We start from the raw sequence: 12,211 nt of genomic DNA on the forward strand, positions 1-12,211 counted from the left end.
TGAACACAAGGAGCACGGGCACATGGGAATACAAGCAAGGAAAGGAAAAGTGTATTTTTATTAAAATAATTCCAATCATTCCCATGACAGCACATGATTTTTTCTTAAAAAAAGACCTTCCTCCTTAGAAAGTTATTATTTACCAGCTGTTGGACTTCATTTTCAATAAAACATCAAGAGAAGGAAAAGGTTTTAAGCGAATCTCCAACTGAATTAAATTAAATTAAAGTGAATGAAAATAAATCTGAGGTCAATCAAGTTTTTGCGCTGAGCTGATGGGTGAGAAGAGAAGGAACTGAGAGCAGTACCAGGAACCAGCCCCTGTGCCCCAAACCCTGCAGCAGCAGCAGGAGAAACCCTGAGCTCTGCTGGAGAGCAGGGATCACATGCCCGGGCTGCCCATGGCTGCTCCCACACAGCTCCTGGCTCCAGACATTCCAGGGAGAGCCCAGGCTGTGCCCAGCACAGTCCCTGCCCAGCCAGGGAGAGCACCCCAACAGCAGCACGGGAGAGTCCCGGCGATCCAGGCTGGAATTCCCAAAAGCAAAGGCAAAGCAAAGCAAGAGTGGTTTGGTTTTCCATGTCCTCGTCCACAGCCATGTCCAGTTCCAAGTTCCTTTTTGACCCTCAGGGTTTATGCAAACTGCAGGAAGGAAAGGGAGGGATCATTGTGCTCGGCCCCTCTACCAACCACACATTTTGATTTTGCTTTTCACAAGTAAAAGTCACATCCTAGCGTTTGATTCTCGTCATGCTCTGTGCTGGCACAGAGAAATCTGGGGAGTTACTGGTGATAAGTTTCCCTATCCTGAAAAACCCCAACACCCCCTCCCCCCAATAAAACCAACCACCCACAGAAAGAGAAAACACAGGAACAAACCTTTCCTGCCTGTACAGGGCACCCAACACCTCCACAGCTGCTGCAGGTTCACATTTCCCCGTTGCCCCCAAACCCCCACGGCCGCTCCCCCAGACCAAACTCCCCCTTCAAACACCCGGATCTGCCCAGCTCTGCACGGGGCAGGCTGGCTTTGGGCAGGGGCTGCAGGGACAGGGCCCGGGAATGCTTCCCAGTGCCATGGGCAGGGCTGCACGGGACACTGGGGAGGAATTCCGGGCTGGGAGGCTGCGCAGGCCCTGGCACAGGGAGCCCAGAGCAGCTGGGGCTGCCCCTGGATCCCTGGCACACAGGGAAAGCGGGCAGGGAGAGCTTTCCAGCCACACCCAGGGTCCATCTGGGAGGAGCTGAAGGGTCAGCCAGTAGGAAAGGCTGGATGGGGATTATTTGTGGAGGGGAACACCCCACTCACCGCAGCCTTCAGGGCCTGGTCCAGGTCTGCCAGCAAATCCTCCTCATCCTCCAGCCCCACCGAGAGGCGGATCAAGGTGTCTGTGATTCCCAGAGCTCTCCTTTCCTCCTCAGGCACTGAGGCGTGGGTCATGATGGCCCTGCAGGGATAAAAAAGAGAATTTTTCCTAAGAACTTGGGACTTTAATTGGTAAAACCAACCCAGCTGGTTCCCTGCCAGCAGCCTTGAAAAGGCAGCAGGATTTGACACCTCCTCTGTGCCGCTTGTGAGACCCCACAGATACAAAGAGCTCCTGGCAGCAGCTCCTGGAAATGATGGGAATGCTGACAAGCCAGGGAATTGCGTCTCCAGGTTGTATTTCCAAGACACAAATGATTAATAAGAATTGGATACTTAAAAATCTGGAATTTAAAGAGGAGAAAATCCCATTCCTCTTCCTTCCAGAGCTGTATTTTTATTCTAAAGAAGAGCTGTAAGCTCTGCATGTGGGGAATGTGCAACCTCCAGTACAAAACCTCCTGGTTTTACTTCTGCCTTCTCAGATCCCTTCTCAAACTGTCCCGAATTACTCTGGAGGGTTTATCCCCTCCAGCCACAGAGCACACAGGCAAGAAGGGATTTCCCCATGTGCTCAGTCACTGGGAGCAGCTCCTGTCAGCTGCTGGAGGGGTTCAGGGTTTGCTGTTAATCTGAAATCAGTAAGTGAAACGATTTAGCATTGAAATACAGTCATTAATTGCCATGTATCTTCCCAAAAAGCAAACTGGCTTTGAGTAAAACAATCCAATTCCATCAAAATCCTGGGTCCTGCCAGGGAGCCAGAGGCAGCTGGGTGCACACAGTGAGCTGTGCCCTCTTGTGTGAGCAGGGAGCACGGCATTCCTCAATCCAAGCTGCTCCTTATCCCAAGGCTCAGCAGCTTCTGCGATTGTCTGCACGGACACGAGCTGTGCCTCAGCCCTGCAGGCAAAATTCCTCCATCCCTGCACTCTCACAGAATTCCCTCCCTCTGGGATCTGCCCTGGCTTTGTGCTGCACAACAGTCCTGGAGTTCCACTACAGGCAAAACAGCTTTGGGGGCTGGAAAACAGCTTTGAGGGCTGGAAAGCAGCTTTGGGGGCTGGAAAACAGTGGGAATTCTGTGGTGCTCTGCAGCTTCTTGAGGCTCTGAAGATGGAAGGATGAACTTACGGATGCTCTGCCAGGCTCTCGTAGCCACCCAGACTCTCAGCCAGGGTAAACACCTAAAGGAGAAAGGGAAAGGAGGCTATGGCTGAATGGAAAGGGAATTCATAGATCATGGAATATCCTGAGTTGGAAGTGCCCACAGGGATCACTGATCCAGCCCTGGCCCTGCACAGACACCCCAACAATCCCAGCCCTGGGGAGCTGCACCAGCCCCGGCTCCCCTGTCCTGCAGGAAGCCCTTCGGGAGCAGCAGTTCCTGGGCTCAGCTGGACACGCCTCCTCGCCCTGGGAGCAAACAAACACTTCCCGGGGCTGAGGCGGCCCTTTGTTCCCTCTCATTAACCCCCAGGGACAAATGATCCCATTCGGAGTCGGGAACACCCAAAGCACTTGGCAAGAGAAGCCACTTCCACCCTCCCCTCAGCAGGGCAGCTCCAGCTCCCTCTGAGGGCGATTTTATTGCCTTTACCTTCAGGTTCTTGAGGAAGGCAGAGGCATTTTTGATGTTCCCTTTGACGTAGAAGGTGACCATCCCAGGACAGCCCGTGCATTGCTTCTGCACCACCTCGTACTGGGGGTGGGAAGGCAGCCCTGGAATGGGGAGAGTTGGGAGAATTCCCAGTGAATTCCAGTGCAGAGCTGGGGCAGCTCCAGTCTCACTGAGCTGGGCACCCAGCCCCAGCTCCCAAATCCCTCCCCCAGGATGCTCCCAAGTCCTGCCCACCCACCTGGGTAAATGACCTTCTCCACGTGGGGATGGTGTTCCAGGAACTTGGCCACAGCCAGGCCGTTCTGGAAGTGCAGCTTCATGCGGATGTGCAAAGTCTTGAGCCCCCGGTTGCAGAGGAAACAGTCAAAGGGGGAGGGGACAGCTCCCAGGGCTGTGGGAATGGCAGCACAATTCCAGAGTGCAGCAGCACTGGTGTTTTGCATTCAGCAAAGCCAAACGCAGCCTCATCCCCAGCACTTCTGAGGTTACAACAAGTGGGAAGACACCCGAGGCAATCTCTGCTCCTCATCTCCCGCACTGGGGAGCCAGTTAATGAGGCCAATTAACAAGCTCAGGCCTCAAGGATTACGTTCATTGGGCACAGAGCACCTTCCCTGCCTCTGCTGAGGGCAGAACCCTGGACAGGAATTTACTCCCGACAATGAAGAGGCCGGAAAATGGTTGGAATCAACAGAGATGATGAATCTGCATTGGGCACATCCTGAGGGGTGAGTGAGTTTCAAACCCCCCTAACTGCAGGGGGGCACCCCAATGGTTTCAGGATGTGCCCCAGAACACTCCCAAAGTGCCCAGGAAGTGGAGACCAGTGTCTCTCATTTTATTGGAGTTCTTATACTGGAGTTTTTTTAATTGAGCTTTTCCCAGTTCTGTTAAGTTACATTCCCAGGCAGATTTCCCACTTGTGTGCATGCACTCCCTCCCCAGCAGGAGCTGGGGATGTGAACAGGATTCCTGTCAGGAATTCCCTGTCTGGACTTACAGTTCTGCAGGAATTTCAGCCTCTCGTAGAGATCATCCCGGTTTACAGAGACCAGGCCCATGAGAACATCGGTGTGCCCTACAAATGACAGGGGACAAGAATGGGATCAGCCACTCCAGCTGCTCCAGGGTCCTGCCACAAACCCCCACTGTTAATAAAATCCCTGGGACACCTCCCACTGTCCCAGGCTGCTCCCAGCCCCAATGTCCAGCCTGGCCTTGGGCACTGCCAGGGATCCAGGGGCAGCCCCAGCTGCTCTGGGCATCCTGTGCCAGGGCCTGCCCACCCTCCCAGGGAACAATTCCTTCCCAGTCTCCCATCCAGCCCTGCCCTAAGGAAGTGCTGAACTCTCACACTCACCATTCATGTATTTGGTTGCAGAAGTCACACAAATATCAGCCCCCAGGGACAAAGGACGCTGAAAGGAAAGGAAAGGCACAGCTCTGAATGAAGCTGGTGTGCACTCAGGTTCCTTCCCAGAGCAGGTGTGCACTCAGGTTCCTTCCTTCCCAAAGGGCCGTGAGCTTACACAGGAAAAATAAGTGGAGAAACCAAACACAAAGACCTGAGGATGACCACAGAACATGTGCTAAAAGCAGCAGGACAGGGAGGCACTCTGAATTCACAGTAAGCACAAGAAAATGGGATTTTAAAGCACTGCTCCAACTCCCACGGGCTCCAGGGAGAGAAGAGATTGAACACATCCAGCATGCAGCTCATATTTGGGAAAAATAGTTCTGTTGCTCAGCTGAGGCAGGGACAAATAATGGAATTTAGTCTATAAAGTGCATATCCTTAGGAACGGAAGGACTCAAACTGCAAAGCAAAAGAATTGCTTTGTTTTCCAGGTGCTGGAGATCCTGCCCTGCATGAGGAAAGGAGGTTCCTTTGCCAGCTCTGTGTCCCCTCAGCTCCCAGCTCTCCCCAGGCACCTCCTGAAGCGAGACAAACCAGGAGGTGGATGGGCAAGAGGTGCTGAGCAGTGCCAGTTTTTTAATCAATTGCTAATTAAGGGACTGTGCACGTGATATCAACACATTCTAAAGAGTGAGGGGCATCATTCAATATGTAACAAAGCAGGCAGATGCAAAGACTGCTGGTGCCACATTAAACACAGACTTCCACCCAGGGAATGTGGAGATGCACAGCCAGAACCATCATGGAAAAGGCCTTTTACACTCAGTATTGATGGACAGATCACTGTGATATTCTCCTTTTCTTAGCACAGTGTGGTGCATCACCTACTGCTCTCACCAATTAATCATTAGCACTGGCTTTCCCTCCACACCAGGCTGCTCCAGACACATTAACCAGCTCCCTGTGCTCTTCCACACAGCCCTTTCTGGAGGAAATTGAGAATTCTAAAGTGAGTAATATGTTGCAGGGGAAAATCACCAAGCCTCTGGTATGTCCCAGGCAAACTGCAGAGCTGCTTGAGCTAAGCATTAACACTTTCTGCAGAGTTCTCTTAATTCAGCAAGATCTCAGTACCCTGAACAAAACCAGGCACTTTGCACTCTGCAAGAAGGGTGTTACACCTAAACTACCAGGGCTTAGCGGGGTCTCCTGGGAAGTAGATCTGATATAATCCCTTTCCAAAGGTGTCTCCAGCTCCCCGGGGACAGGTGACACACCTGGAAGTAGGAAGACATGAAGCTGTTGTCCACGGCCAGCAGCACCCCCGGGTACCTGCGCACCACGTCTGCGCAGGCGCGGATGTCGATCACCTTCAGCGTGGGGTTCGTGGGGGTCTCGAGCCAAACCAGCTGCACCAACCCAACAAAAACACCAGGTCAGAGAGCTCCCAGTGCTGGGGGAGCCCCAAGGGCTCTGGGTGAGCCCCAAGGGCTCTGGGTGCTCACTGGGGTCAGCTCCCCGGGGGCTTTGTGCAGCGGGACCGGGCAGTGGCCCTGCTGCAGCGAGGGGAGCCCTCGGCTGGGTTCCTCCAGGCTCAGGGAGGTTTCCCTTCAGCTGGGCTGGTGCCATCCCAAGGGCATCCCAGCTGGAGAAGGCCTCCCACAGCCAGGGCTGAGTCTTGTCCCAAACCCTTTCCCAGCTGAGCTCCCTTCCCCTGGAGCAGGGATCACCCCCCCAGTGCCACGGAGCACCTCCGGCTCCGGGCTCCTCGGGGTTCCCTCTGCTCCTTCTCACCTTCTCCCTTTTCCCTCCTCTCTCTCTCCAGGGGTTTTTGCCCTTCTTAGGATGTTTTCCATGAGGCAGCACACTGGGATAGGGTGGATCCAGCTGTGCCCCAAGCTGCCCCCCCTCAGCTCAACAGCCCCCCACCCAAACTCAACAGAAGCAAGAATAGAACAATTTAATATCCCTTTAAAATCCATTTCCCTCTCCCCTACCTTGGTCTCTGGTGTGATTGCAGCTTCCAGGCATTTTGGTTTTGTGCAGTCAACAAAAACCACTTTCAAATTATTTTCTGAGGCTATTCGCTGGAAATATCTGTTTGTGCCTAAAAAAACCCCAAAAATCACAAAATGAAACAACTTCCTTAACTTTCATTCCCTGCTCTCCAGCCTCTTGCACCACCCAGGGACAGTCAGGAGGGCACAGCTTTATGCTGCACACCAGAAATGGAACATTTCTATTTTCTTTATTTACAAAGTTTCAAGATTGTTGCAGATTTAATGATCCTGAAACAGCAACAATGGGAATGTGGGATCAGAGTGATTGATGAAGTTCTTGAAATCAGTGTGGGAGTTTTTCACCAGGAAATTAAACAGAGAAGAAGAACCAAGGGGAGGACTCCAGCTACTGTTTCCCATCCCTCCATTAAAAAGGATTCCTTCCTGTCTGACCTTGAGGCCTTTCCCTGGGAAGACAAAAGAATCCAGCAGCAACAGTTGATCCATGGATGTGCTGATGCAGCACTCAGTACCAGGAAATACTGCCTGGATTAAAAACTGATTGATTGGGGCCTTCTGCCAAGGCTCTCCCCAGGGACTCAGTTCTCCATCCAAGCATGAAGGGATGGAACACGGAGGTGGAGTCTGTGAGCTGAAGGAAACATCTGAGTGATGTTTGGGTGGTTCTTCTGCAAGGAAACCCTTTCTTTATAACAAACCAAAGCAGAGGAGAAACAATGAAATTCATCCCTGCAGAAACCAGCCCAGGCTGAGGCTTTAAGGAGCAGGGAATGTCCCTGGGAACTGCAGTGAGCTCACCCTGTGGAAGGACTCTGGCAGCACTGGATGCACTCAGCCACTGGGGAGCTGTTTGGAACAGGGATTGATAAAAACAGTGCAAGGTCAACACCAAAGAGTGGGTTGGGGCAGCACTGAAGTGTTCAGAGGGCATGGGCACAACAGAGCAAAGTCGTGCTTCTGGAGGCAATGATGGAATTGTTGTTTGCAACAGTGCAGACAAAATGCTGGCTGGGAAAGGGCCAAACCTTGGGAAGGGCTGGGAGAAACACCAGACACTAGGAAGTGCTGCTGCCTTGGGCTGCAGAGGGTCCTGCTCTGCAAACAAACCTGGCCAAGACAAAGGTGCTGCCATTTCCCCTCACTCAAACATGGATTCCTTGTTATGTATTTCTAAGCCTCCACGGTGTGCCAACAGATTATTTCAACATCCAGATCAGACAGGGGGATCTGTGTCCTCCCAAAGTGAAAAGGCTTCAAAGAACAGTGAGGTCCTACATGGGAAATTCAGAGTTCCTGAGAACCACAGGCAGGTTTAACCCCTTGCACAATGAAGACTGAAGCCACAGGGTGCTGTACCCACCTCCATAGACATCATCCATGCAGATAACTGTGTCCCCTGTCTTCAGCAGGTGACAGATGTTCAGAAGAGCTCCTAAGCCAGAGGAGTAAGCCAAACCTGGAAGAGAAAGGAGTCAGTGGCAGATGGGCCGTGTTTGATGTGACACAACAAGTCAGACTTGCCTTGGCCTTCCTCGCTTTGCCTCTGAAAAGAACCTGTCCTGTCACTTGTCTGAACGAGAAGCGTTGGGCTCTTCCCCAGCACGGAGCTGCTCTTGCCCACAGCCAACAGCCAGAGCCGTGGTCACGGAATCATGGAATGGTTTGGGATGGAGGGACCCCAAAGCCCACCCAGTGCCATGGGCAGGGACACCTCCCACCGTCCCAGGCTGTCCCAAGCCCCGTCCAACCCATGAGGTGCTCACAGTATTTGGCTCCATCGAGGGCGGCCACAGCCTTTTCCAGGCAATCCCGGGTGGGGTTCCCAGACCTGCTGTAGTCATAACCCTGGTATGGGAATAAGAAAAAACATCAGAGAGAGCACTGGGAAAGTTTGGGACAACAGCAGTTCTAGGCTCTCTAAAGAGCCCTGGCTGAGGGCATCCAGCTCCTCCCAGAGCAGCAGGAAGATGTCCCGGCACATCCAGCTGGGAATCCCCACCAGAGAAAGGGGTCTGGGGTGCACTGGTGCGAGGAGCCACATTCTCCTGCTTTTCCCTAGGAATCCATCTGTGGGAGCAAAGGGCTTGGGCTGCACAGTCCAACCATCCTCAGAACGCCAGGCTGGGTCAGGCTGGAAGACACCATGAGGGTCCCCTGGTCCCACTCCCTGCTCAGCAGAGCCATCCCAGAGCACAGGGCACGGGATCCTGTCCAGACAGTTCTGGTTATCTCCAGTGAGGGAGACTCCACAGCCTTTCTGGAGGAAATTCTCAGGAAAAACGTGTGTCCATCTCCATCACACCCACAGGGCACTGGACAACTCCTCTCCTCAGTTTTTGAGAACCCATGCATTTCTCAGTGCCACAGCTTTTATGCAAATTCTGGGGAAATTTAATCAGGAAAACACCACTCATGCATGCACAGATGCAGTTGTTACCGAGAGAACCTGCTGAGCACCCTGGGATTTGCCTGCTTTTAGGATTTCTCTTTAAGGACAACTTCCTCATAGTCAGGAATCCTGCAGATCGCTCTGGCAGAGCTCCCAGCAAGAACATGGATCCTGTCATCAGGCTGAGGATACAGCACCGTGACTCCTCCCGCGGGCCTCCTCAGCACAGCTGGGATTCTGTGCGGAATGAGCGATCACAAGGCAAATTCCTCCTGCCGACCAGCACGGCGCGGGTTTGGAGCAGGTGCTGAATTAGGAGTGGCAGCTTTGTGCCACGTCCCGTCAGAAATTTCAGCATAGTTCATTGCAAACCTTTCCAGCACTTTCTACAGGGCATCCACAAACTCCTTATGAAATATTCCCTCGGTTTGGAAGGAAAACTGAAGCAGGCTCTTACACAAAGCGTGTGTAGGGGAACAGGGATCCTGCCCGGGCCCTGCGGCGGGGGCAGGGCAGGGAGAGCCTCCCAGATCCCCGGCTCCGGCCAGCCCTGGAGCAGCTCCCTGGAGCCCGGGGGCTCTGGGTGCTCCCTGCTCCCCTTCCCCCGCCTTTCACACGGCAATTATCCCAACCTCTCCCGATCCCCTTCCGCTGCGGGAACACAGAACCCCGGGCTGGGTCAGGCTGGAAGGGACCACAGCGGCTGCTCCGGTCCCATCCCTGCTCAGCGGGGCCATCCCAGAGCACAGGGCACGGGGTCGCGTGCAGGCGGCTCTGGAATATCCCCAGCGAGGAGACTCCACAGCCTCCCTGGCGAAAGCCCCGCTCCCGGCGGAGCGAGATGCTCGCGTTTGCCCGGGAGCTGCCACGTGGGGAAACACCTGCACCGGGAGCTCCCTCCCCTCCCCAGGACCTGCCGCCTCTCGGGAACCCGGCCGGGCCACGCTGGGGCCGGGAGGGGGGCTCGGGGTCCCTGTGGGTGACCCGCTGTCCCCGTGGCGGGCTCGGTGCCCCGGTGGCGGCCGCACTCACCGCGTGCTCGCCGGGCGCCCGCTGCTTGAAGGTGGTGGAGAGCGAGATGGGCGGCACCACGGCCCCGGAGCGCCACTGCTCGGGCTCCTGGCCGGCGTGGATGGCGCTGGTGGCGAAGTGCTTGAAGGGCGGCAGAAAGCCCCGCATCCCCTCGCCTGCCATGGCCGCGGCTCTGTGGGACCGGCCCTCAGCGCTCCAGGGGGCTCGGCGGGGCGGGGCCGCCGCGCCTTCTCATTGGCTGCGGCGCCGGCGGGGCGCGACCTCCGCGCCTCCTCATTGGCTGCGACGCCGGCGGGGCGCGACCTCCGCGCCTCCTCATTGGCTGCGACGCCGGCGGGGCGCGACCTCCGCGCCTCCTCATTGGCTGCGGCGCGGGCGGGGAGGGGCCTCCGCGCCCTCCCATTGGCTGCCGGTGGGGCGGGGCCCGCCCGCTGGGGGGCACCCGCGCGCCGCGCGCTGTGGGGCCGCTCCCGGGGAGCCTTCCCGGGATCCAGGAGCGGCTTTCCCTGGGAATGACCGGGAATAATCCGGCAGCACGCGGCTGATCCGCAGGGGAGCAGAGTGCTGACTGCCCGGCAGCGCTGCCTGGCGTACCTCGGCACCTGGGAATAACCCCAGGCACGGCACAGGCTGGAGGGGACCTGCTGGAGCAGCTCTGGGGAAGCACCTGGGGGTGCTGGGGGACGGCGAGCTGTCCCTGAGCCAGCAGTGCCCAATGGGATCCTGAGGGACGGCGAGCTGTCCCTGAGCCAGCAGTGCCCAATGGGATCCTGAGGGACGGCGAGCTGTCCCTGAGCCAGCAGTGCCCAAGGGATCCTGAGGGACGGCCAGCTGTCCCTGAGCCCAATGGGACCCTGGGGTGCGTTGGGAAGAGCATTCCCAGCAGGTCAGGGGTTATCCTGCCCCTGTGCCCAGCCCTGGGGGCACCTCTGGGGTGCCGTGCCCAGCTCTGGCTCCTCAGCCCAGCAGGCCCAGGGAGCTCCTGGAGCGGGGCCGGCGGAGGCTGCGCAGCTGAGGAAGGGCCTGGAGCAGCTCCGTGCCCAGCACGGGCTGAGGGAGCCGGGGCTGCTCAGCCTCGAGAGGAGCCCCAGCTGAGAGGGGCCCTCAGCCCTGGGTGTCCCTGGCTGCAGGGAGGGCTCCGGGCAGGGCCCGGGCTCTGCTCCGGGGCCCGGCAGCGGCACCAGAGCCACGGGCAGGGACTGATCCCAGGAATTCCCCTGCACAGGAGGCAGAACTGCTGCCCTGGGCAGGGCCCGGCCCTGAGCAGAGCCCAGAGAGGCTGTGGGGTCTCCTCCCTGGGGACATTCCAGACCTGTCTGGACTCAATCCTGTGCCCTGTGCTCTGGGATGACCCCGCTGGAGCAGGGAGGTGGCACCAGAGGAGCCACTGTGGGCCCTTCCAGCCTCACCCAGTCTGGGATTCTGTGATTAAAAATTAATTCACTGGGTCTCCCTTCCAAGGTTGTTCTGCCTGGACTGACGTCCATGGAACAGCACTTTGGCATCTGAGGACAAAGAGCACATATGTGCTGAAAGCCACATATGAATGATTTTTATATCAGATTTCTTAAGGAAACATTTTCTTTGCAACAAAAATATGGATAAAATCTGAGCTGGATCTAAGCAGAACAAACCCTGGGGTGTGTACAGGGCCACGCCCCAGCACACAAGCAAAAACCTGGGATTTAGAAGGGAGGAATTCCATCCTGTGGTAACAAATCTGCTCCCTGTAGGAAAGTTAGATGGACAAAAAAACCATTCTCAAGAATTTTTAAGTGTACAATAATCCCACAGTTGGGACTCCCTACGAACACCAGTTTTCCCAGAGCCCTTCCCATGAGTAATGCCTCGGTTCCGTTTGTGGGGTGAATAAGGGAGCCCATAATAAGCTGGTAAACAGTGACTTCATGCCTCCAGTAATTAAAAATGCAGCGTGAGGCTTCTAACATCAGCTAAAACCTGAGCCAATCCATCCATGCCGCAAGACCAGCTGTGCTCCGCGTGTGTTTCCAGCACGGGAGAACAGACAGGAGACATCAGAACTGCTGACAGAGCCAGCCTCTCACATTCCGCCTGCAAATGGGTTCGACTTTCCTCAAAAAACAAGGAGAGACAGAAAAATCTCATTGGGAAGACCACTGGAGTATAGAGCAAAAACAAATCTTTGGGATTTCTTTCCTGAAATTACTTAAAATTTTACAGTAAATTGTAAAATGTAAAAAGCTGTGTGGGAAGCAGCTGGGGACAACAGGCACAGAATTCCAAAATCTGCCTGGAATTCTCCTTGGCCCCTTGGGATGAGGGAGATGATGCAAGCTGGGGAAAGACAAGGTCAGCAGGAAGGCAGTTCTGTCATCACAGCAGGTCTGGTCTTCCTGGCAACTTGGGGCTTGTTTTCCCTGAAAGGATTAATAAAAAATCCAA

General features: G+C 55.3%; 1 protein-coding gene across 1 annotated transcript; it reads right to left on the reverse strand.

The window, feature by feature from the left end:
- Positions 1-29: 29 nt before the first annotated feature.
- On the reverse strand, positions 30-9,982 carry CTH (cystathionine gamma-lyase). Its single transcript, XM_069023680.1, has 12 exons — positions 9,788-9,982; positions 8,130-8,211; positions 7,727-7,822; positions 6,343-6,452; positions 5,623-5,754; positions 4,349-4,406; positions 3,989-4,066; positions 3,227-3,379; positions 2,968-3,089; positions 2,502-2,554; positions 1,311-1,449; positions 30-643 (listed from the first exon to the last, which is right to left on the reverse strand). Exons 1-12 carry the CDS (start codon positions 9,947-9,949, stop codon positions 635-637), a joined length of 1,194 nt encoding a protein of 397 aa, XP_068879781.1. The 5' UTR covers positions 9,950-9,982; the 3' UTR covers positions 30-634.
- Positions 9,983-12,211: the final 2,229 nt, after the last annotated feature.

Source organism: Aphelocoma coerulescens, chromosome 8 (genome assembly GCF_041296385.1).
Source record: "Aphelocoma coerulescens isolate FSJ_1873_10779 chromosome 8, UR_Acoe_1.0, whole genome shotgun sequence".
In the NCBI taxonomy this organism is placed as follows: domain Eukaryota; kingdom Metazoa; phylum Chordata; class Aves; order Passeriformes; family Corvidae; genus Aphelocoma; species Aphelocoma coerulescens.